This window comes from Balaenoptera borealis (assembly GCF_965194805.1).
Source record: "Balaenoptera borealis genome assembly, chromosome: 21".
Classification (NCBI taxonomy): domain Eukaryota; kingdom Metazoa; phylum Chordata; class Mammalia; order Artiodactyla; family Balaenopteridae; genus Balaenoptera; species Balaenoptera borealis.
Window position 1 is genome coordinate 7,661,416 of NC_138880.1, and position 22,808 is coordinate 7,684,223.

A 22,808-nucleotide genomic window follows, 5' to 3' on the forward strand; every position below is an offset into this window, starting at 1 on the left:
GGAGAGTAGTACAGCTCCAACCCTGCCCCGATGACATGTGTCCTGGACCAGCGTGCGCTGTCACCTTCCCGCGCTGGACGGTGAGGCCAGCACGTGTTCTACTCACCCCACGGGATCCGTGTGCCAGTCAAGTGAGATACTGTGTAGAAAGTGCTTGACAAGCATGGCACACACAGCAGTGGGCATTAGCTATCCACATGGAGTTGAAAAGAGCTCAGACAGGGGGCCAACTCTTGGCCCTAGGGCGAAGGTGGCTTTTATTTCCTTTCTTGGGAAGGGAGGGGGAGGGGAGCTTTCCCACGCACCAACCTAAGGAAAGGGTGGGTGCGCCCCCTGGAGGAGGGGGCTGGGAGAGCCGGAGGACTCCTTCGTGTCCACTTGCTGGTCCTGGGCTGCAGGGTGTGCGTGAGGTCACTGCCCTCGGGGTGACAGCTCCTGCAGGGCTGGAGGCACACGGAGGTATCTGCTGGTGTCCACGAAGGGGGAGGGGGAGCAGGTGCCCTGAGTGAGGAAGCAGCGGGCTGGGCTGACGGCTCCACACCCGATGCCTGCCCAGGATGGTAACTTTCATAAGGCCTGGCTGGTGTGACTCTTCTCCCGAGACGGGCCTCTGGGGCCCAGCGGCATTGCGCACTCCGACGGCTGGCCCTTTAAATGTCCATCTCAAATTGTGACTCTTCACCTGGGGAGAGAAGGGACAGAGGGCCAGGTGAGCCATGGGCATGTGGTAGCGCTGACATTCTAGAGGCCAAGAAGAGGCGTGGTTTCCCATTCTGCTGTTCCCACAAGGAGAGCAGGGCCCAGGTTTGTGCTTCCAAGGAGAATGGAGGGAGAGCAGGAATTCCTGGAAACACACGTCCAGCTGTGTTCCCTCCCCCAATCCCAAATGAGGCACAGAGATCACGTCTCCCCACAGGAGAGGTGACAGCCCTGAATTTTGTATAATTTGTATTATCTTGAATAAGAGTGAATGGCTCCTTGTGATTTGAAATAAATACAACTTCCCAAATATTTCTTAAACATAAATCCTTTCTGAGCACATGTCCCAATTTCTGGTTTAGAAAGTGGTACCCTAACCTACTAGGCATACATCCGATTCCCCACAGAATAGCCTGACCCTGTGATACAGAAGTTATTTGGGTAATTCAGCCACTCACTGCCCTTGTCCAACTCTTACCATTAAAATTTTCAAGTAATTCATGCTGCGGCAGCTTGTTTTCTTTTTTCTTTTTTTAAAAATTAATTAATTAATTACTTTATTTGGCTGTGCGTGGTCTTAGTTGCAGCCCTCAGGATCCTCGTTGCCGTGTGAGAGATCTTTTAGTTGTGGCTTGCGGGATCTAGTTCCCTGACCAGGGATTGAACCCGGGACCCCTGCATTGGGAGCGTGCAGTCTTAACCACTGGACCGCCAGGGAATTCCCTTGTTTTCCTTTTTAATGGAACTGCCTCCTTCACAATCTCCTGGCCAACGCTGCTCCAAGGTTCCACAGGGCAGGACGCCTGCTGTGAGCCCCACAGGGGAACAACTACCCTCGTCTACCCACAAATATGTGGGTCCAAGGGCAGGAGCCTTGGCGTCTCATAGCCAGTTAAGCAAAATGGAAAATCATGCCCCCTTCCTCCACTACATCCCATCCCAACAGTCATGCAGACCACTAGGCTGTTACTGTGGGGTCAGAGCTGTTGGCCTGGGGCACTGCTGGGCTAACCCGCATTTGTTATGGGCCAGAGCAGTTCTAGAAACTGGGAGGGAAGAGGGTGTGCAAGTGCAGACGATGGACAGCCTTCAGGTAGTGGTGACGCAACCATTTCAGGTGTTGACAACCTCCATCCTCAACTACCAGTCTTTGGTTTAAGCGGGGGACCGACCACGTGACTCTATCCCTCCTTCTCTCCAGCCTGTAACAGAGGGCAGGGAACTGCGCTGCCTGGGGCCGTCCTTCCTACTGCACTCTCTGTGCCCAAGTCCACCTCCCTTCCCTCCACAGCTCTCCAAGCCCGAAGGCAAGGCAACTGGGGCCCGTCTTGGGAGGTGGGGTTCCCGAGTTAATAATGAACCACATCCTGCAGGCGATGGGTTCTGGGGAGATGGGTTCTCTGCTGCTGTCAGCAGAGCCAGCCCAGCCTGAGGTCCCAGCTGCTTCCTGTCTGGGCTTGGTGTACCGCCTCTGGGTGAAGGGCCAGCAGCCTCCAGGCTGACTCAGGTTGTCTGCGAGTGCTTATGCTGCGTCCTCCACATAGCGGGAGCGCTCAGATGCTCCGGCCCGCCGGTCCCGATGCCACAAAGAGGGCATTCACACACCTCTGCCGGCGTGGCTGCTCTGATCACTTGGCAGGGGGTGTGGGGAACGGACACCAGGAAGGACCCAGCTACCCCACGTGGAACCTGCAGAAACAACTGGTTGCACTGTTTCTACCGTCTCCGGAATCCGCTACGGACACCCTAACAGAAGGCAGCCCGGATGCCTTTCTGATCCCACAGACATGTAATTTCCTAGAGGGCGAGGACGCTGTGGCTTTGATAAGTCACCTCCTGCCCACAAATACCGTGGGTGGGTTCCGAGTATCACAGACACACGGAAACGCTTCAGGGACGATTACACAAAGGTTATCAAAGCGCTGATCAAAGTGGCTGCGTGATCCCCTGGCGTTTCAAGCAAGCTCCCCACTAATGAGATTATCTGAGGCCAAATCGCCTTTCCTCCGGTTCCTGGGCCCCTTTCCCGGGGAAAGTTGGTTCCGATGAAAGTTCTACACTCCAGTCCCTACGCGCACCCTCTGGACTCTGGGCTGTTCCACGCAGGGGCATCGTTCCCCTCCCTGGAACTCCCCCTGAGCGGATGGGACCCCACGCATTCCCTTCCCCAGGGAGAGCCTGGCCGAGCCCGGCCACTCACCACCCGCCGGCTTGTCCTCTGGGCTGCTGCTCAGGTGGTCCTGGCCGGCTTCTGTAGGGGGCTCACCACCCACAGGGCTAGTGACCCCGGGAATGGTGGGCAGGTCCCGCGGGGGCGTTTTGGTCACAGGTGAGTTCCGACACTCCATTAGGAACTTCCGGTCGTAGATGATCCTGGTACCTGGCAGGGGGCGGGGACATTGATAAAGCCATGGCGGACCCCCCAGCTCCCCCCCAGTCTGCTGTTTTCTCCCATGTCTTTGAGGTGTGGCTGCAGCACAGGTGGCAGGTTTCCTGCAAAAGCCCGGACGGAGGAGTGAGGTTTACTCATGCCTGGCTGCAGCCAAACTGCCCCGGCTCCCCGTCCCGCGGGCGATCCTCTGGCCACCTGACCGCATCCTTCCTCCCCTGAGCTTGCTGCTCAAAGCCCACCAACTCACTCCCCGACTCTGTGCTCGGTGTCGCCACTCACGACAATCACATCCGACAGCGGAGAAAGTGCGTTTTTTATGCATTTTTCAATTCTGTCCTTACAGCACCCTCGTGGGACATCCAGAATATTTAACTCCATTTTACAGAGGGGCAAAGAGAAAAATCAAGTGATTCCCCCCAACCAGTAAAAAATGAGAACGTTGCCTGTCTGGACTCAAGCCCTCCCGCCCCAGGCCTCTCTTTACTCAGCCCATCTCCCCTGAGACACCCCCGCCCCCAGCATCCTTTACCTATCCGCTCCAATGCGTCCCTGCACTTTGGGGCTTCTACACAGGAGACAGGGTGACTCTCCTTTCTCAAGTGTCACCCTAGGGTGAGGGGCCATGCCTTATGATTCACTATCCTTAAAGCACCCAGGACCCCTCCTATGAGGGCAGCTGCCTGGGAGACCCCTTAAAAAGGGAGTGTTTTCTCAAGCAGAGGACCCAGGAGCCTGGTGGGAGGCCAGCTGATTCCTGAAACAAGAGAGAAGACTGAGACGGTTACTCCCGTTGGGCCCTTGTTTAATCCTGATTATCTCGGAAGCACCGGCGTGGTCCTAGTAACATAACACCTCCCGAACATTTGCTGATGGCTCCCTTCTTAACAAGGAGCAGGCCCCAGGCTCCTAGCCATCAGCAGGCAGAGGAATTTAAAACTGTCTTGTTGTCATTATGTTTCTTTTTATAGCTACCCTCTATTTACGGCAAGTGAGTCTGGTTTTTCCATATGCAGTTGTGATATCAAGCTTCCTTTTAATATATACAATAGGATATAATTGAATATGGTAATAGTACATGTTATATATTACATGATATATGTAAGAATAAAAACTAAATTTAAAAGAGAAGGTGATATAAAGGGAAATATTAAATATATGTACAAGTAGAATGCGAAGTATGATAAAGACCGCAGATGAGGGACTTCCCTGGTGGCGCAGTGGTTAAGAATCCGCCTGCCAATGCAGGGGACATGGGTTCGAGCCCTGGTCCGGGAAGATCCCACATGCCGTGGAGCAACTAAGCCTGTGTGCCACAGCTACTGAGCCTGCGCTCTAGAGCCCGCGAGCCACAACTACTGGGCCCGTGTGCCACAACTACTGAAGCCCGCACGCCTAGAGACCGTGCTCCGCAACAGGAGAAGCCACCGCAATGAGAAGCCCGCGCACTGCAATGAAGGGTAGCCCCCGCTCGCTACAACTAGAGAAAAGCCTGCGTGCAGCAACGAAAACCCAATGCAGCCTAAATAAATAAATAAATAAATAAATAAAAAGACTGCAGATGAGGGAGAGGGATAAGTTAGGAGTTTGGGATTAACATATACATACTACTATATATAAAATAGATAACCAACAAGGGCTTACTGTATAGCACAGGGAACTATATTCAATATCTTGTAATAACCTGTAATGGAAGAGAATCTGAAAAAGAATAGATTTATATATATATATATATGTATTGTATAACTGAATCACTGGGCTGTACACTCGAAACTAACACAACACTGTAAATCAACTATATTCCAATGAAAAAATAAATAAATGAAGACTGCAGATGGACGGTGAATGGCCCCAGTTTAGAAACCAGGATGCAAGGACTTCAGGAACGCCCTTCCTTATCAATAGCCCTGAAATACGTCCCTCACTTAATGGCTCTGCTGAGCAACATTCCAACAGCTGAGATCCATTTCTCGATGTTGAGCACTGCCTCTCTGTTAACCCTTGGAGCCAGGAGAGGGACCGGTTTGCATCTGAGCTCTGATGTGGGTTAGTAAGACTGCGCTCCAGTGCCGAGGACGACCCGGGCTGCTGGAGAGCAAAGGATGGTGAGAGACACCCAAGCTGAACTTTGCCTCCTTGCTGAGTTGGCCCAGTCGGACTCGGGCCTGTCTAGGCGGCCGCCCTGTCTTGCTCTCCTCTTCTGAGAGGCAGTACTGCTGAGGTTGACGGCTCTGCTCCTCATCACCAGCAGGACAAAATTCAGAGCTCACGTTTCCCAGGGGGAGGCGTGGACAGCGAAGCACACAGAACGGGGCTGTACATTAGGCTCTGCTATCAACCAGCCGGGAGGCCCTGTGCGCCTCACCCTCTGTGCCTGCCCCCGGCCCCCCGCCGTTCGGGCCTCACCTGTACCATGAAGGGCTGTGTGCCTATGAGCCCAGTGGGCTACAAATGGAGAACAACGGAGCCCTCTCCTTGAGGGAGGACGTCCTGCCTTCAGAGATGGGACCATTTTTCTGCTTCTTAGTTCTCACGGCCTGGCACTTTACTGCACGGCACGTGGAACTTCCCTGACCAGGGATCGAACCCGCGCCCCCTGCGGTGGAAGGGTGGAATCTTAACCACTGGACCACCAGGGAAGTCCATCATTTCTTTCTTTATTTTTATTGAAGTATAGTTGATTTACAGTAGTGTGTTAGTTTCTGATGTACAGCAAAGTGATTCAGTTACATATATATATACACACATACACATATACATAGATACATATATATATATATTCTTTTCATATTCTTTTCCTTTATGGTTTATCACAGGATATTGAATACAGTTCCTTGTGCTATACAGTAGGACCTTTTAAATCTATTTTATGTATAAGAGTTTATATCTGCTAATCCCAAACTCCTTAATACCACCTTGGCTTTTTTTGTTGGTTTGTTCAGCACAGAGTAGGGAACTGACCCCATCGGAGTTGAACCTAAGAGCTGGAGATTCAATCGTCTCAAAAAAGAACTTGGAGGTCAGCAGCTTCTGGGGAGGTTCTTTAAAGGTCACTAGCCCTCAGCAATTTTTTAAACAAGTGTGGTAAAATAGAAATAACATAAAACTGACCATCTGAACTAATTTTAAAATGTACAGTTGAGTAGTGTAAGTACATCCTTATGGCTGTACAACCCATCTCCAGGACTGTTTTCATCCTGCCAAACTGAAACTCTATCCAGGAAACAACTCCCCCTCCCCCAGCCCCTGGCAACCCCCACTCCACTTTCTGTCTCTCTGAGCTGGACTGCTCTAGGTGCCTCATATAAGTGGAATCATACAGCATTTGTCTTTTTGCAACTGGCTCGTTTCACTTAGCATAATGTCCTCAAGGTTCATCCACATGGCTGGACCCCATGTGGGAATTTCCTTCCAGTTAAGGTTGAATAATATTCAATTGTATGGCTATACCAATTTTGTTTATCCACAGACATTCAGGCTGCATCTACCTTTTGGTTATTGTGAATAATGCTACTAGGAACATGGGTGTGCAAATATCTTGAGACCTTCCTTTCAATTCTTCAGGGTACATACTCAGGAGTAGCTCCCAGCATTTGAAAAGTCAGTAATTACGCTTAAAAGAGAAAAAGAAATAAACAATGTGCCCTTTATCCTATGGCTAGTGCACTTATTTAAAAATAAAAATCCTCATTTCAGTTAATAAAATCCATAATCTAAATGCCAGCAGAGGTGGCACCCGAGACAGCCACCAACAGAGTAATTCAGCCAGGGAGGGAGGCTGTAGGAGGGGAAACAGGGCGTTCAGAAAGTCAGCTGACAAGGCATGGAGCCTGGGAGGGGAGGAGACCACAAAGCCACCACTGACTAATTTGGGGCTGGTGAAGGATAGGAGCTGGAGATGAAGCTGCTTTGGCTTTTTAACCCTTTCTTCTTCCAACCCTTCATGGGATCCACCATCACACAGCTTCAGTGAACAGTGATCTTCTGGAAATTCCCTATGCCTCCCACAGAGGACGCAAACTTTACAAAACACACACAGTCCCATGTTGTCAAAAATAGGAAGCCTTAGCTGACAAGGCTGCTGCGGTCTCCCGGAACTGGGGACGTGGCCTGCATAGGGGACAGGAAGTGGGAACCAGCAGGGGATGCCACGGTCCCCGCGAGGCTGAGCAGCAGTGGCTGGAGGTGCTGGTCAAGTGTGACCCTCTGGCGCATGGGGGTGTCACACCAGCCGGTCCCCACGTGACACTCTTCAGCTGAGGGCCTACTTCCTCTCCGTGTAAGGGAAAACGACCCACCTCCACTAGGTTTCTACAGACAAAAGCTTTTGAGGATCTAGGCAGCTTCCAGCTAGTAGAGCCAAAACTGTGTTCCCTGCTGCTTCTCTCACAAGTCGTGCAAAACACCAAGAACATGTAGAAGCACATGCTCCCACCTGGATGCAAAAGGGGTTCCAACTGTTCTCCAAATCACGATATATGAGGACAGAAAGTGCATGGAGGAGTGGTTCTAACAGAGAGAGGGAAAGGGTGACCACTAAATGCAGGAAGGTGGCAGTGGAGGTTACAACAGGAAGCGAGCGGGGTCAGAACCTAGGAGGGTTCAGGAATTAGAGGCATCAAGGAAGATGGGGACGGGGGCTGAGAACAGGGAGAGGTGCCACACATTCCTCACCCAGGAGGAGGGGAGACAGGGAAAATAAGTAAAGCTGACCTCCTGAACGGTGGCCTCAAACCCCCAGCCCTGCCCTGCTTCAGGATCAAGAGTAGAGATAAAGATCTGTAGAAACGGATTTGGGGAGGGGGGTATCCCAAATGCAGAACACCAACTAGCCACTAGATTGAGTCCACCAGTCTCCACAACTCACAAGGGGCTTCCAGTCAGCTCTTAAGCACCTCACTCTTAAATATAAACAGTCAAATGTCTCCATGCATTTCTGAAAAAAGCTCACAACATTTAATGAGAGATTCAAATAAACCAACAGGGACTTCCCTGGTGGTGCAGTGGTTAAGAATCCGCCTGCCAACACAGGGGACATGGGTTCAAGCCCCGGTCTGGGAAGATCCCACATGCCGAGGAGCAACTAAGCCCATGCGCCACAACTACTGAGCCTGTGCTGTAGAGCCCGTGAGCCACAACTACTGAGCCTGCGTGCCACAACTACTGAAGCCCGCTGCCTAGAGCCCGTGCTCCACAACAAGACAACCCACTGCAACAAGAAGTCTGCGCACCGCAATGAAGAGTAGCCCCTGCTCGACACAACTAGAGAAAGCCTGCACATAGCAGCGAAGACCCATCGCAGCCAAAAACAAAACAAAACAAATCAAAACCAACGGGAGGAAACAGATAATAAAGAGAACAGAAGACAAAAAGATAACCAATTAGAGATAGTACCCAAATCCTGGATAATAGGAAGTCAGGAAAGAGAGAAAAGAAAAATTGATCAAAAGAATTTACTTAAATAGAAAAAAAGAAAAGAGACTTTTCCCGAATGGAGAGATGAGTCTTTTTTCTTTTTATTTTTAAATCAGTTTACTGTTTTTATCTATTTAATTTTTATTTATTTATTTTTTGGCTGCATTGGGTCTTCGTTGCTGTGTGTGGGCTTTCTCTAGTTGCGGTGAGTGGCGGCTACTCTTCGTTGAGGTGTGCGGGCTTCTCACTGTGGTGGCTTCTCTTGTTGCAGAGCAAGGACTCTAGGTGCGCCGGCTTCAGTAGTTGTGGCACGCGGGCTCAGTAGTTGTGGCTCACAGGCTCTACAGCACAGGCTCAGTAGTTGTGGTGCATGGGCTTAGTTGCTCCACGGCATGTGGGACCTTCCTGGACCAGGGCCAGAACCCGTGTCCCATGCCTTGGCAGGCGATTCTTAACCACTGCGCCACCAGGGAAGTCCCTGTCTACTTTTTAAAAAATAAATTTATTTATTTGTTTATCTATCTATCTACTTATTTTTGGCTACATTGGGTCTTCGTTGCTGCGTGCAGGCTTTCTCTAGTTGCGGCGAGCGGGGGCTACTCTTCCTTGCAGCGTGCAGGTTTCTCATTGTGGTGGCTTCTTGTTGCGGAGCACGGGCTCTGAGCACGCGGGCTTCAGTAGTTGTGGCACGTGGGCTCAATAGTTCTGGCGCACGGGCTTAGTCGCTCTGCAGCATGTGGGATCTTCTGGGACCAGGGTTCGAACATGTGCCCCCTGCATTGGCAGGCGGATTCTTAACCACTGAGCCACCAGGGAAGTCCTATAACTTTATATATATACAACTTTAATTTTTTTTTTTAAAACTAAGAGACAGGTTAAATAAGTTATGGATCAGACTTACAATACAATGCTGTGCAGGTACTATTTGGAATAAGAAAAGTGTACACTGTCCACTGAAAAAGTCACAGAACTATATTTTGTGTTTGGTTATCTCTGGGGGTGAGATAAGGATTAAGGCAAAGAAAACATCTTTTACACTGAACTTTTTTTTTTTAATACAAAACTGTAATAAGGATATAGGGATATTAAGCAAACATTTATTTGTTTGTAATAAGGATATAAGGTCAGAATCTCCTTTCCTAGTAAGTCAAGTTAAAACTGCCGTGGCTGGAACAAGATAGCCTCCCCACCCCATGAAAGCCCAGGGGGCTCTCTGCTGGGCTGGGGAAGGAGTGGTAAGCTCACCCCTCCAGCACCTCCAGGCCATGCGCACCAGCCCCGTCCACGCTAGACTTTAACTCCAGAACTGTATTCAAGGATCAGGAGAAGTGTTAACACTCACCCACAAAATTGCCAGTCTTTGCTCAATCCCATGTCCTGAGAGTAGGTGTGCTGGGTCGGTCGTGTATTCACTCACTGAACCCCTTTGTTTGTTTTTTGGCCGCGCCATGGGGCTTGCGGGGATCTTAGTTCCCCGACCAGGGATCAAACCTGTGTCCCCTGCAGTGGAAGTGCTGAGTCCTAACCACTGGACTGCCTGGGAAGTCCCTCACGGAACCCCTTTGGACCACAGCAGGCCAGGTGTGAGGGATGTAAGGGACCGTTAGATATAGGAACAGCTCCCTGATCTCAGAGACACACTTAGTCGGAGGAGAAAGACCTGGAAACAAACGATTACTGTCAAGTGTGTGGAGTCTAAAAACGGAGGCGTAGGTGGGGATCACAGAGGGACAGGGAGAGATCTACCCCGTGTGTACCGCTGGCGACAGAGAATCCAAGCCCCCTGACCCTAAACCCCTGAGCCAGAGAAGCATCCAAATCACCCCAGTTCTGCACTGCCCCAAACTGGGGAGTGGTCCGTGGGTGACTCAGATGGGAGGTACTGGAGGTGCAGAGCAGGGGAATCCAGAACCTGCCACCCTGCAGGGCTGGGGGGAGAAGAGAGGTGGACCACCCCCACCCCCATCACGCTTCCAACCATTTGTGTAGCTGGGATCCTGTTGGGTGCTGGGGGAGACTTCAAGGTTGAGTCTCGAACTACATGTAGAGAATAACTGAGGCTGCCTTCTAACTGAAAGCCCATTCAAATGCATCGCCGTAAGTCCAGCGGGCTGCCGGAGTTCCCAGCTATGGAGAGAAAGGGTGGGAACAGTGGAGTAGGGGTTGGTGGGAGAATACAGTGCTGCTCTTCCTGCAGCCTAGTGGTCAGAGACCCAGCTCTCCCACTTGCTGGCTCTACCCACTCTGGGCGTTATTGCTCCATGTCTCTGTGCCTCGATTTCTTCCTCTGTAGAATGGGGATGATGGTGACGACAACAGTGCAACTTCACAGGGTCACTGCATGGGGCAGCACAGTGGCTGACACAAAGTAAGCCCTAAACAAACAAACCCTAGCTATTACCACGGCCAGTGTGGCTTCAGCTGACATACTTTACCCTTTATTCAGTCCCATCCACACCAGGGATCAGTTATATGGGGGCCAAAACAAAGAAACAAACAAAAAACTGGGACAAATCAGAGGGGAGGCAAGCAACCCTGTGAAGAGACTTGTGGGGAAAGGGCAGGGGTGGAGATGGGGGAGGGTAAGGGCGTCCTCCATCCTTTTTTGGTCCACAGAAACATGCTTCAAGAACCACCACAAGGCGACTTCCCTGGGGGCGCAGTGGGTAAGACTCCGCGCTCCCAACACAGGCGGCCGGGGTTCGATCCCTGGTCAGGGAACTAGATCCCACACGCATGCCGCAACTAAGAGTTTGCAAATCGCAACTAAGGAGCCCACCTGCCGCAACTAAGGAGCCCACGGGCCGCAACTAAGGAGGCCGCCTGCCGCAGCTAAGGAGCCCGCCTACCATAACTAAGACCCGGCACAACCAAATAAATAAATAATTTAATTTAAAAACAAAAACAAAAACAAAAAACACCACAAGGGGACTTCCCTGGTGGTCCAGTGGTTAAGACTCTGCGCTTCCACTGCAGAGAGAGTGGGTTGGATCCCCGATGGGGGAACTAAGATCCCACATGCTGTACAGTGTGGCCAAAAAATTAAAAAGAACCATGGCATGTTTGATAACTGGTGTCATCTGGGACTTTAAACTCCAGATGTGCACCAAATGCAAGAATGGCATTTTTTCTCCAGGCAGGTTTCGGGGTGAGGACAGCTTGTTTGAACATATAAAGCAAGGCAGACCTTCCCTAGGGTCTGGTTTCCGCACCTGTAAACAAGGGCTTGTTCTGGGCTCATTCAAACTATTTTTAAAGCACCAACCCCGTGCCAGGATTTAGAAGTAATCTCTCAGGTCTGTTCCAGCTCTGACACCAACCATTTATTTTTAGGACCTCCTTGTGGGCAGGTGCTTTTCAAGTGTAACTAGCCTGGGGCCGGGGACGCAGCAGTTCTGGGCTCAAACCCGGGTGCGCCACACACCAACCCTCACCTCCCAGTCCCAGCTTCATTCCACAGCTCGGTGCCAACGAGACCCGCGCCTCGCAGGAGTGGCCTGAAGATCACATCACCACGTGAGCCCTGCCTGCCTGTGGGCAGGGCGGCGGCGCTCAGAGCCTGACCTGCTAGGTCTCCCGTGGCCCCCTCGACCCCCAGGAGGGAGACACATTGTCCTCGACTCGCAGACAGGAAACTGAGGCTCAGAAAGGCCGGCCCCTCGCAGCCATCCCGAGGCAGACCCAGCCCGTGTCGCCTCCGACCCTAAACACCAGCCTCTGTTTATAACGAGCAGGGCAGCGGGGCCACCGCACCTCAGCCAGCACCGGCCACGGGGGAAGTCGCAGGGGTCTCCAGACTTCTGCCTCCTTTCCCGCCCGTTTGGCCAGAACAGGATGTTCCCTGGGAGGGAGGCCTCCTAGATTCCTTCTTCATCCCCCGCCCCCGCTGCGGTCCCGCCCTCCCCTCGGGGCCAAGCGGCGTCTGGATACGGCTCCTGTAAGTTGAGACGCTGGTCCCTCGCTCTCCCCGGGCCCTGCCTGGCAGGAGCGCTCCTCCCCAGGACGTGAGGCCCCGACAAGAGTACAAGCGCGTAATTCCTAGAACTGCTGTTCCCCTTCCAGGGGCGGGAGCGCATTTCACAACACGGTCAGGCGGAGGGCGGCCGCCTGTGCTCGGACGCGGCCCGGCCGCCCGGGAACCACGCACTCGGGTGAGCTTACAGCCGGCTCACCGGCGGTGCCCCGACGACCGGTGCCCCGACGACCGGGAGGCACAGCGCGGCCGCGCGGGCCCGCACGGCTCTCCCTCCCCGCCCTTGCCTGGGCGGCTGTTCTTGATGGGCAGTCTGTTGGGCAAGCAGAGCCGACCGGTCCGGGAGAGAATCTTGGTAGAGAAGCAGAAGAGGACGCTCCCTCCAAGACTGCCCTTCACGTCTGGCCCCGCCAGCTCTGCAGACAGAACCAAGATGCCCACGTTCTCGGGGGTCAAGGGATCTTATGAAGGTCCTGGAGTAACAAAGGTGCCACCAGAGAGTGGCAAAGGGCCCTCCCTTCAGGCCCCATGAGGGAATAGGCCGGTTGATTCGAAAATTAAGCAGAAGGGACAAGGCTTTTACAGGGACGTTCAGAACAATATAGCTGAACGAATTCTTCTAGGGCCGGCCCAGCTCCTCCCCGTTCCCTGTGCACCTGGCAGAGCCAGGTAAGGCTGCCTCCGAAACTCACTACCAACACGGGAGTGCCCGTCTGAAATGCCCCACCCCTGTTGTTGCTGGAAAAGGGAGGGGCCCTGTTTTTTTGAATGGCAACCCCCAAATTCACATGCAGAAGCCCCAACCCCTAGTACCTCGGTGTAACCCTAATTGGAGAGAAGGTCTTTTAAACAGGCCATTATGTTAAAATGAGGCCATTGGGTAGGGGCCCTTAAACAACATGCTGGTGTCCTTGTAAGAGGAGAGAGAGATTGCACAGAGGAAGGACGACCACCAGGTGCAGAGGCAGCAAGAGGGCTGCGGTCTGCAAGCCAAGGACAGGGCCTCAGGAGAAACCAAGCCTGCCGGCACTTTGATCTTGGACTCCCAGCTTCCAGACCAAGGAGAAAATAAACTCCTGTTGTTTAAACTACCCAGTCTGTGGATTTTGTTACGGGAGCCCTAGCAAATTAATATAGTCCCACTTTCCCCTTTCGTTCAGAAGAGCAGAAGAGAGAAGCCCACTTATACACACCCACTCTTTAAGGCAAGAGACCCAGTTCCTCACCTCCACACGGTGTGCCTCACCAGGCGTGTGCTGAGTGTGAACCCGCCTGCACCCCCGGTGGTCTCCCTCCCACCCACCTCTGGACTGCTGGGCTCTGACACCTGACATCATCGTCTTGCCAGTATTCCAGAAAATCAAGGATGTTCAAATGCGAGTGCTGAGCAGGGCTGGGCAAGCACGGGCTCCTCTGAAGGGTGTACCCAAAGCCCGGCTGCTTGAAGGGGAAAGAGGTAGGCTGGGCAGCAGTTAGTAAGAGAAGGCATGACAGCAAGTGAATGCATGGCCCAGTGGCCTGGCACCATGGCCATCTGTATTGTTTGCTTTCTGGAGCTGGACAGAAGGGCTTGAAAATGGGGCATGGGACCTATGACTCAGTATTTTCAGGAAGGTGTCCTCTGTTCTTAAACCAACGGTCAATTCACAGGCTTGTGATTCCTGTCTGCTTCAACACTTGGCCCTGGCTCTGCTGGCCACAGAGCAGGACGGGCAGTTAAGTCTCCTTAAAGGACTGTTCTTTGAGGCTTGGCCCTTGTGGAACATCGTCTAAAAGCGTGGTCTGCATAAATCCTCCGATCCCTGTTTGCATATGCGGCTTCCCTCATTCAAAGGAGTTATTTTCCCCTCTCTTTGAATCTGGGCTAGCCCGCAGCTTGCCTTGACTGACAGAATACCATGTCAGTGACATTATGTGACTTCTGAGCCTAGGCCTTAAGAGGCCTTGCAAACTGCCATGTAAATAAGCTCACATTCTGAATGATGTGAGACCACGAGGACAGAAAGAGAGCCCAACCTTCCAGCTGTCCCCAGCAATGCCCAGACAGGTGGCTAAGGCCATCTTGGACCTTCTAGCCCAGGGCAATCCAGCTGCCAACTGTATGCAGCCAGATGAGTGGCTCAGGCAAGATGATCAAAAAATGCCCAACTGGACCAAAGAATGAAGAGAAATAACAGATTGTTGTTGTTGTTGAAGTTACTAAGTTTGGGGATGGCTTGTTATACAGCAGTAGCTAACTGATACGGCCATTCTCATCAAGACAAGTATCTCTGGGTCTAGTATCTGAGCTCTCCCCGTGAACCTTCATGGGCATAAGCAATGGGTTACAAGGCCCATGTCTTGAGCATCCAAATGCCATGGACACATGTCACCTATTTCCACCTAGTCAGCAATACTGGCTGCAAACAAGTAAATAAAGAGCAGCAATCCTAGTGTCTAAGACCTTGGCCCCAATACTGACTTGCTCAGTATAAAAAGTCACTTCCTTCCACTTTCTGCTCCATAATGATTGGGAATAATACTGGGATAAGTGGGAAAGTTCAGAGAAAGTTAGTTTCTGCCTCTGGGACTTTCCAAGATAAATAACTATACCTGTAACTGAAAGGACAGAAAAGAAAATTCTAAATATTCTTATTAAGCCAGCTCAGACCCAGGCCTGGTGGTAGAGACACTAGGTTACCCTGAGAATGCTTTCATTGCAGGAGTCTTTTCAACCCTTCACCTTCTAGACATCACATGTAGCTGGTGGCACTGCAAAATAAGCCGTCTCTGAAAGAACTTCCTATCTAACCTAGGGAACAAACACGTAAACAAATACACGTGATTCACTGTTATGAATCATAAAGGAGGAAGAACACTGGCATGGATCTCAGTAAGATGAGAAAGTGACAGATTTTTCCTTTGTTTGTTTGAACGCACAAGGATCTATGCACACAAATGAATACCTTTTGTCTGTTTCACCTTAAGAAGCAATCATTTTTTCAGTAATGCTGCCCTTTCCTAATTCCTCTTCCAGGAATGACATCAAATATCGACCCGACAAGCAAACGCCTCACTACTTTATACCAAGAGAACAACATGGTACCATCCTGCTGGCCCTTTCACCAAATTTGGTAATGAAGGACTTCTTTGCTCTTTCAGGAAAAAACAAAAAAACTCCTTTTTCAAATAATGAGGCCCTGCCACCTCTGAGGAAAAAACTACGTTAAGCTTCTGAAGGCAATTCAAATCCAACAGCTGTGTCTGCATTGTTAGAATGTAAGGCCTACCAGGCCGACTACTTGGAGCGGGCAATTCTCACTTAGTATCATACAGGTTCTCGGGGGTGGCGTGGGGTGTCTGTCTAATTGCTTCAGTCTATAGATAAAACTCTGATGCTTATAATTCTATTTCAGGTGTGACTTCATCTTTCTAACTTGCAACGCAAGCCCTCGAGGTCACACTGTCTTCCCATGCCATAAAGGCCTTAAGAACAGGGAGGCCATGGGCACTGGAGGGAGTCTGGGATGCTCTACACCAGGGTCCTCGTCAAAGTCTTTAATGAGGCACATAATGTGGAATGTTCCAAACGCTTTAAAAGGAAGCTCAGGTCAGTGTACAAAGAGGCCCATCATAGTTCCCTCCTTGCCTTACTGTCAAGTTCTTTGAACCTGTAATAAAGAGACAATGTGGACTTCCCTGGTGGCGCAGTGGTTAAGAATCCGCCTGCTAATGCAGGGGACATGGGTTCGATCCCTGATCCAGAAAGATCCCACATGCCGCGGAGCAACTAAGCCCGTGCGCTACAACTACTGAGCCTGCGCTCTAGAGCCCGCGAGCCACAACTACTGAGCCCACGTGCCACAACTACTGAAGCCCGCGTGCCTAGAGCCCGTGCTCCACAACAAAAGAAGCCACCGCAATGAGAAGCCCGCACACCGCAACGAAGAGTAGCCCCTGCTCGCCGCAACTAGAGAAAGCCTGCGCGCAGCAACGAAGACCCAACGCAGCCAAAAATAAATAAAATAAATAAATAAATAAAATAAATTAAAAAAAAAAAAGAGACAATGTGACTAAGGTCTGGGGACACTGGCTGTACCCCGGCTTCAGTGCCCACTCCACCTCCCCGTCTTCCCAGCACGGTCTCTTCCACGGCCAGACCTGGGAGCTGCCCCAAGGTAAGCTTCCTGGGCACAGACTTTGTTTGCCTAACCAAATAGGGTGCCAGTAACACCTGTAGTCCTACCTGCGTACCTCTGATTAACCTTATCCAGGTCCAGGGCTTAGGTATGACTACCACCCAAGCAACAACCCCTATAGCTTTGGGGTCAAACATCCAATAAGGAACTGGGAACGTAGAGGTTGATGGGGGAAGGGTGGATGAAGGTATCTGACCCACTCAATAGTTCTGCTGGTTTATGGTGTTACTGGAGATTTTTAAGACTTCACAGATATAGAGAACAGACTTGTTGCTAAGGGAAAGGGGTGGTGGGGAAGGGAAGGATTGGGAGTTTGGGATTAGCAGATGCAAACTATTCTAATATATATAGGATGGATAAACAGCAAGGTCCTACTGTATAGCACAGGGAACTATATTCAATATGCTGTGATAAACCCTAATGGAGGAACTTCCCTGGTGGTCCAGTGAATAGGACTCTGTGCCTCCAAGGCAGGGGGCACAGGTTTGATCCCTGGTCAGGGAACTAAGGTCCCTCATGCAGCAGAGCGCGGCCAAAAAAAAAAAAACCCTAATGGAAAAGAATATGAAAAGGAATATATATGTATAACTGAATCACTTTGCTGTACAGCAGAAATTAACACATTGTAAATCAACTATACTTCAATATAATTTTAAAAAAAAACAACCCACAAGACTCCACAGACTCAAATATTCATCTGTGACACTCCCTGAAGTAAATTTCTCTTAAGTTCTCCAGATACCTAACTTCAGATCAGTGGCTCAACCTGTGTAGGGTTAATGACCATGGAAAGCAAAGTGAGTCATAGGAATGGAGATGGCTCAGATCATCTGCCCTCATTCTGCCCCAGGGACAAACACTGCAGTGCCGTTCCCAGCAAGAGTGACCAGCAGACACTTTACTCCAGTAGCTCCTGACACCTCCCACCCAGGAAGACTCTGTCAAAAGCCTGGCTCTCCAGACCCTGGTTTAAAGATGGATGCCAAACCCAACCTCAAGAGAGGTTTACCTGGGTAGAAGAAGCATCACTTTTGGTCAGACCGCAGAGGACTGAAAGGGTGAGGGCCGTCACATTCCACCAATTCCTGGGTACTCAGAGTGTGGTACTTACACCAATCACTGGGAGCTAGGTAGAAATGCAGAACCTTAGGCCCTACCGCCAACCTACAGAATCAGAATCTGCATTGAAATGAGGTCCCCAGGTAATTCGTATGCACATCTAAGACTGAGAAACAGCACTCCAGACTGAAGCAGAAAGGGGCCAGGAATGACCTCTTCTCATTAGGTCAAGCTCCTCTGCCCTGGGCAAAGGGGCGGCAAAGGGTTGGGGTGAAGTGGGCTTTGGAGGAAGACTCCACGACTTGGCTGAGGCAGAGGCAAGCCTGGATCCTCCAGGTTATGGACTGTGAGCTGTGCCTCCCCGGCTGGACACCCCAGACAAGAAAGACCTGGCTTTAAGCTCCGGGCACTGCTAGCTTCCTTCCTGTTGGCCTCAGAAACTAAGTTACACTCTGATGCCCCTTCTTCTCTCTCTCAACTGAAGACCTTCAAAAGGAGAAAGATTGGCTGAGGTCTGCCCCAAACCCCTATTTCCCAGTGCAAAGTGAGAAGTGGGAGTTCCCTATAAACAGCACCCCTGGCTATTGCTTCCAATCTGACCCACCCCATCTAGCAACAAAGCTGCAAAATAGGGCCACCTGAGCCTTCAGGCCTGCCTCAGTGCCCACCCTGAACAGATTAAACACAGGTTCACGCCCTCATTTGAAGGAGCCCCAAAATTGTCCAGAAAGGTCCTGGTAGACACATCATGACACAGAAAAAGCAGAACAGCATGGACTATATAAGTTCCAGCATGGAAAGAGAATTTGAGTCAAAGAGTGGCAGGAGGGGTCGCTGGGAACTTTTCCTCGGATCATTTTTAATAGATGAGGCAGCATTTCTCCCCTCTATGCTTGGCTGCTATTTCTTCTTCAATCTGTGAAAACGGTGTGACACTGCACAGTGGGCACGTATTTGGGGCCTCAGTGCCGCGTTCCGTAGAATAAGACGGCACCGTTGTACAAGAACGTCTAAGATCGCTAACAGCTCTAACGTTGTATGTTTTGGAGCAAACAGCTCCGGGCCTCGGATCTGGCTGTGCTCGCTGGTGGTGGGACAGCTGCCTGAGAAAATAAGCATGTGGCCCAGACGCTGGCAGGCGACGAGGCTGCAGCCCCGCCCGCGCGCGTGCGCCCCCACCCGTGGGTCTCAGCGGAGCGCCAGAATCTGCAGCGTTTTTCGAGTAGTTTGGGAAGGAGCGGTGGAAGAGGGTGTAAGGGGAGGGGAGAAGGGCAGAAGCGGGTGAGAACAGCGCGAGGACGGGAGGGAAGTGGTGAGCACGAGGGTTTCATCATGCAAACGCGTGGGCAGGTTTCATCAGCGCCCGTGCGCCGGGACTCCGGGGCTGGGAGGGAATGCCAGGCTCCCGAGGGCAGCCCAAGGCGGGCCCCCACCCGCGCCAGCTCAGCTTCCTCTTCCTCATCCATTCTCAGGGAGCTCACACGGTTCCCTCCCCTCCCCCCGGACAGAAGAACGTGTTTTTCTGCACAGCGCTGCCCGCGGCCCCAGGTCCCTTCGCTGAGAACCACACGCGTAATAGGGCGATCTGCCACCCGTGTCGCCGAGGCACTGCTGGAGCAGGCGAGCACCCTCAGCCCAAAGCTGGGGGTGCCTCGGGAAGGAAAAAGGGCTCTGCAAGAGTCAGTGACGGCAACAACCTATCCCATAAAAACCCCAGGCCCGGCCTCTTCTTGGTTCGTGGGTCACCCTGACCCCACCCTATTCCACCTCAGAACTGCCCCCAGCACCCAGAAGGGGCAGCACACCTTGGCATGTGGCAGTCCTGGAAGCGTGCGTTTGTTTGGGTGAGAGGACTCAGCTGTCTGTCCCAGAAAGAAGGAAACTAATGTGGTGGCATTTGCAGCCGCGGCTCTGGAGTTCGCACCCAGAGGGCGGGCTATGGAAGGTGGCCCCCCGCGCGCTCCCTGTGGCCACCTCCGTGACCCTCACCGCCTCCCTGATGCCCCGTATCCGTTCTTCCCAGTCGCCGCGCCCCGGAGCCCGGTCGCCACGTCCAGCTGGCGGTTCCCGAGCCCTCCAGCGCTGCCCAGTCCGTTCTCCACACCGCCCGCACCCGGAGCGGGAGCGCGGCGACCCCCGAGCCCGTGCCTACCTCCCGGGGTGGTGCTGAAGAGCGTGCCGCCGGGGGTGGTGCTGTAGTCCCCGGGAGGCAGGTGCACGCCGTCGCCGAGGACCACCCGGCGAGTGGCGGGGATGGCCCGGCTTGGGGTCTGGCTGCAGCTGCTGCCGCTGGACATGGTCTCCCGCGCGCTCCGCCCGCAGCCGGAGCGTGGCCCTCGCACCCCTCTGGCCTTGCTCAGCCTCGCTCGGGCCCGTCCCGCCCGAGACCGCCCCTTCCGCCTCTCGGGGTGACGCCCCCTGGGATTTGTAGTCCTGCCGCGCCGCCGCCACGCCCACCTCCCCCGGGCCGAGGGCTCTGCGGTTCCTCCCACGCGCTCGGTTGGAGGTCTGTTACCCACCCGCTCCTGGGCGCCGAAGCCTGCGCCCCGCCCCTATTCCTTTCGGGTCCCCAGTGGCCACGCCCCTATTCCTTTCGGGTCCCCAATGGCCACGCCCCTATTCCTTTCGTGTCCCCTGCTGACACGGCGGCAGGGACGGGTCGGGTGGGGTTGGTGGTCGGGAAGCTTGCCTAGGTTAATGCCTTGCTGGGTCGGGGGCGCGTCTCAGGCTGTGCGGGGATCGTAGCCCATCCGGCCCGCTGTGGGAAGGCTAGTTTCAATACTGGGACATCAGGCCTGAAGGTCCCCTCACCCCTCCCTGTTTCGTGCTCTAGTTCCTCAGTTGAGAAAGTGGGGATTGGTTGGTTGGTCATTCATCGGTTTATTGAACATTCGTGATATGGCAGGCGTGGAAGAAAGCGCCAAGAATGCACATTCCTTGCCCTGGAGGCTGTGGGAGAAGGACATGGGGACAAACCACCCAGCTGGGTGACGATGAGGGGTAAACCTGGAGCGAGGTGGGGCTTCGAGAGATTGGACCTCGGTGGGGCGGACGTGTGGGGAGGAGTAAGAGTCGGTCAGAGAAGTTGCCTTACACCCTTGAGTTGGGTCCGTCTCCCCCGACGCTGCCTGACGTTTAGTAGGTGCTTCTTGAATGAACGGAGGAAGGTATGAATCCTCAAGGAGATCCCCAAGTGGAGGACAGAAAAGCCTGGGGTGGCCACCTGTTGGAAGGGAAGAGGAGAGAGAAAAGTTTAAAAGGGAAATTAGGGCCGGATTGTGAAGGGTCTTCTATTACGCATTTCTTTTTTTTTTTAATAAATTTATTTATTATTTTTGGCTGCGTTGGGTCTTGGTTGCTGCGCGTGGACTTTCTCTAGTTGCGGCGAGCGGGGGCTACTCTTCGTTGCGGTGCGCTGGCTTCTCATTGCGGCTTCTCTTGTTGTGGAGCACTGGTTCTAAGCACACGGGTTTCAGTAGTTGTGGCGCGTGGGCTCAGTAGTTGTGGTGCCCGGGTTTACTTGCTCCGCGGCATGTGGGATCTTCCCGGACCAGGGCTCAAACCCGTGTCCCCTGCATTGGCAGGCGGATTCTCAACCACTGCGCCACCAGGGAAGCCCGTGGAGGGTCTTTTAAATCATGACAGGGGTGCAGACCTTGTCCTCCAAGAGCAGGAGATATCAGAGATCTTTTAAGCTGGGGAGTGACACGATGATCTTTTTATAATGGACTACAGGAGGGTGAGGCCTGAGGTAGGAAGACTGGTTGGGTTTGGTCACTCCTGAGCTAAACCCTAGGCCTGTGCTGTCCAGCATGGTAGCCAGTGGCCACAAGTGCCCACTGAGCACTTGGAGTGTGGTTAGTCCACAATCACAAATACACACTGGATTTCAAAGACTCAGTATGAAAAAAATAATGTAATATATCTCAATAATTTGTTTTGTACTAATTACATAATGAATTAATATTTTGAATATATTGGGCTAAGTAAAATCTATTATTAAAATTAATTTCACCTGCTTTTTATTTTTTTTGATGGGACTAGAAGAAATATATATGTATATATATACACACACACACATACATATATGGCTCATAGTATGTTTCTATTGGGTAGTGCTGCTCTAGAATGAGGTGGTGTGAAAGCAATACTAAAGATCTCAAAACTGCCCTCCTGGGCTTCCCTGGTGGCGCAGTGGTTGAGAATCTGCCTGCCAATGCAGGGGACACGGGTTCGAGCCCTGGTCTGGGAAGATCCCACATGCCACGGAGCAACTGGGCCCGTGAGCCACAGTTGCTGAGCCTGCGCGTCTGGAGCCTGTGCTCCGCAACAAGAGAGGCCGCGATAGTGAGAGGCCCGCGCACCGCGATGAAGAGTGGCCCCCACTCGCTGCAACTGGAGAAAGCCCTCGCACAGAAACGAAGACCCAACACAACCATAAATAAATAAATAAAATTTAAAAAAAAAACAAAAACTGTCCTCCCAGAAAACTATGGAATCATCAAATGTTAGCTCTGGCCAGGTACTTTATAGGTCATCCAGGACAATAGTTATCTCCATCTTATTAAAAAACAAAACAAACCAACAAACAAACAAAAAACGGAGGCCCAGAGAGGAACGGGGGTTTGCTTGAGATCACACAGCTGAGAAATGCCTGAGGCAGCACCAGGACTCAGTCTTGCCTCCCTTCCAGGCCAGCCCTGTTCTTACCACACAAGAAAACAAAGTGACCCGTCCGCCCCCCCTTGGGTGGGACTGTTTTGAAAAGGTTTGTTTTGTTCCTTATCAGACCTGCATGTTTGGCTAGAGCAGAGTTTCTAGGGAAGGGGCCTGCTTAGAAAACTCCACACTCACAGTGACCTGAGCAAGAGGGCTGCCAAGGGCTGCTGGGGGGAGTCTGAGGACGGCAGGGGAGCCAAAGGGCGGGGGCCGTGGATATGGGAAGAATACTAGCCTGGGCCTGGTGCTGCCACCACATAACTCTTTAGTCCTGGACCAGACTGAAGAGCTATTTCCTTCTCTGGGCCTTTTTTTCAGCATCTTTGTTTCAGCATCTGTCAGATGAGGGGGGTGACCCTCAGCATTGACATTTTAT

General features: G+C 52.1%; 1 protein-coding gene and 2 long non-coding RNA genes across 3 annotated transcripts; 1 reads left to right on the forward strand and 2 right to left on the reverse strand.

The window, feature by feature from the left end:
• Positions 1-231: 231 nt before the first annotated feature.
• On the reverse strand, positions 232-20,111 carry EIF4EBP1 (eukaryotic translation initiation factor 4E binding protein 1). Its single transcript, XM_082374786.1, has 3 exons — positions 19,866-20,111; positions 2,900-3,079; positions 232-682 (listed from the first exon to the last, which is right to left on the reverse strand). The coding sequence occupies exons 1-3, from the start codon at positions 20,008-20,010 to the stop codon at positions 651-653; spliced, it is 357 nt and encodes a 118-aa protein (XP_082230912.1). The 5' UTR covers positions 20,011-20,111; the 3' UTR covers positions 232-650.
• Positions 11,337-17,088, forward strand: LOC309619555. The gene is made up of 2 exons (XR_014239027.1): positions 11,337-13,145; positions 15,493-17,088. It is a non-coding gene; the product is annotated as an uncharacterized lncRNA (long non-coding RNA).
• LOC309619556 lies at positions 17,312-19,858 on the reverse strand. Its single transcript, XR_014239028.1, has 2 exons — positions 19,519-19,858; positions 17,312-17,780 (listed from the first exon to the last, which is right to left on the reverse strand). It is a non-coding gene; the product is annotated as an uncharacterized lncRNA (long non-coding RNA).
• Positions 20,112-22,808: the final 2,697 nt, after the last annotated feature.

Coding starts and splice junctions, on each gene's coding strand:
- EIF4EBP1 (XM_082374786.1), bottom strand. CDS start 20,010: ATGTCCAGCGGCAGCAGCTGCAGCCAGACCCCAAGCCGGGCCATCCCC. Junction 3,080..19,865: donor CTTCAGCACCACCCCGGGAG/GTAGGCACGGGC, acceptor GCCCCCTGCCAG/GTACCAGGATCATCTACGAC. Junction 683..2,899: donor AGAGGACAAGCCGGCGGGTG/GTGAGTGGCCGG, acceptor TTCTCTCCCCAG/GTGAAGAGTCACAATTTGAG.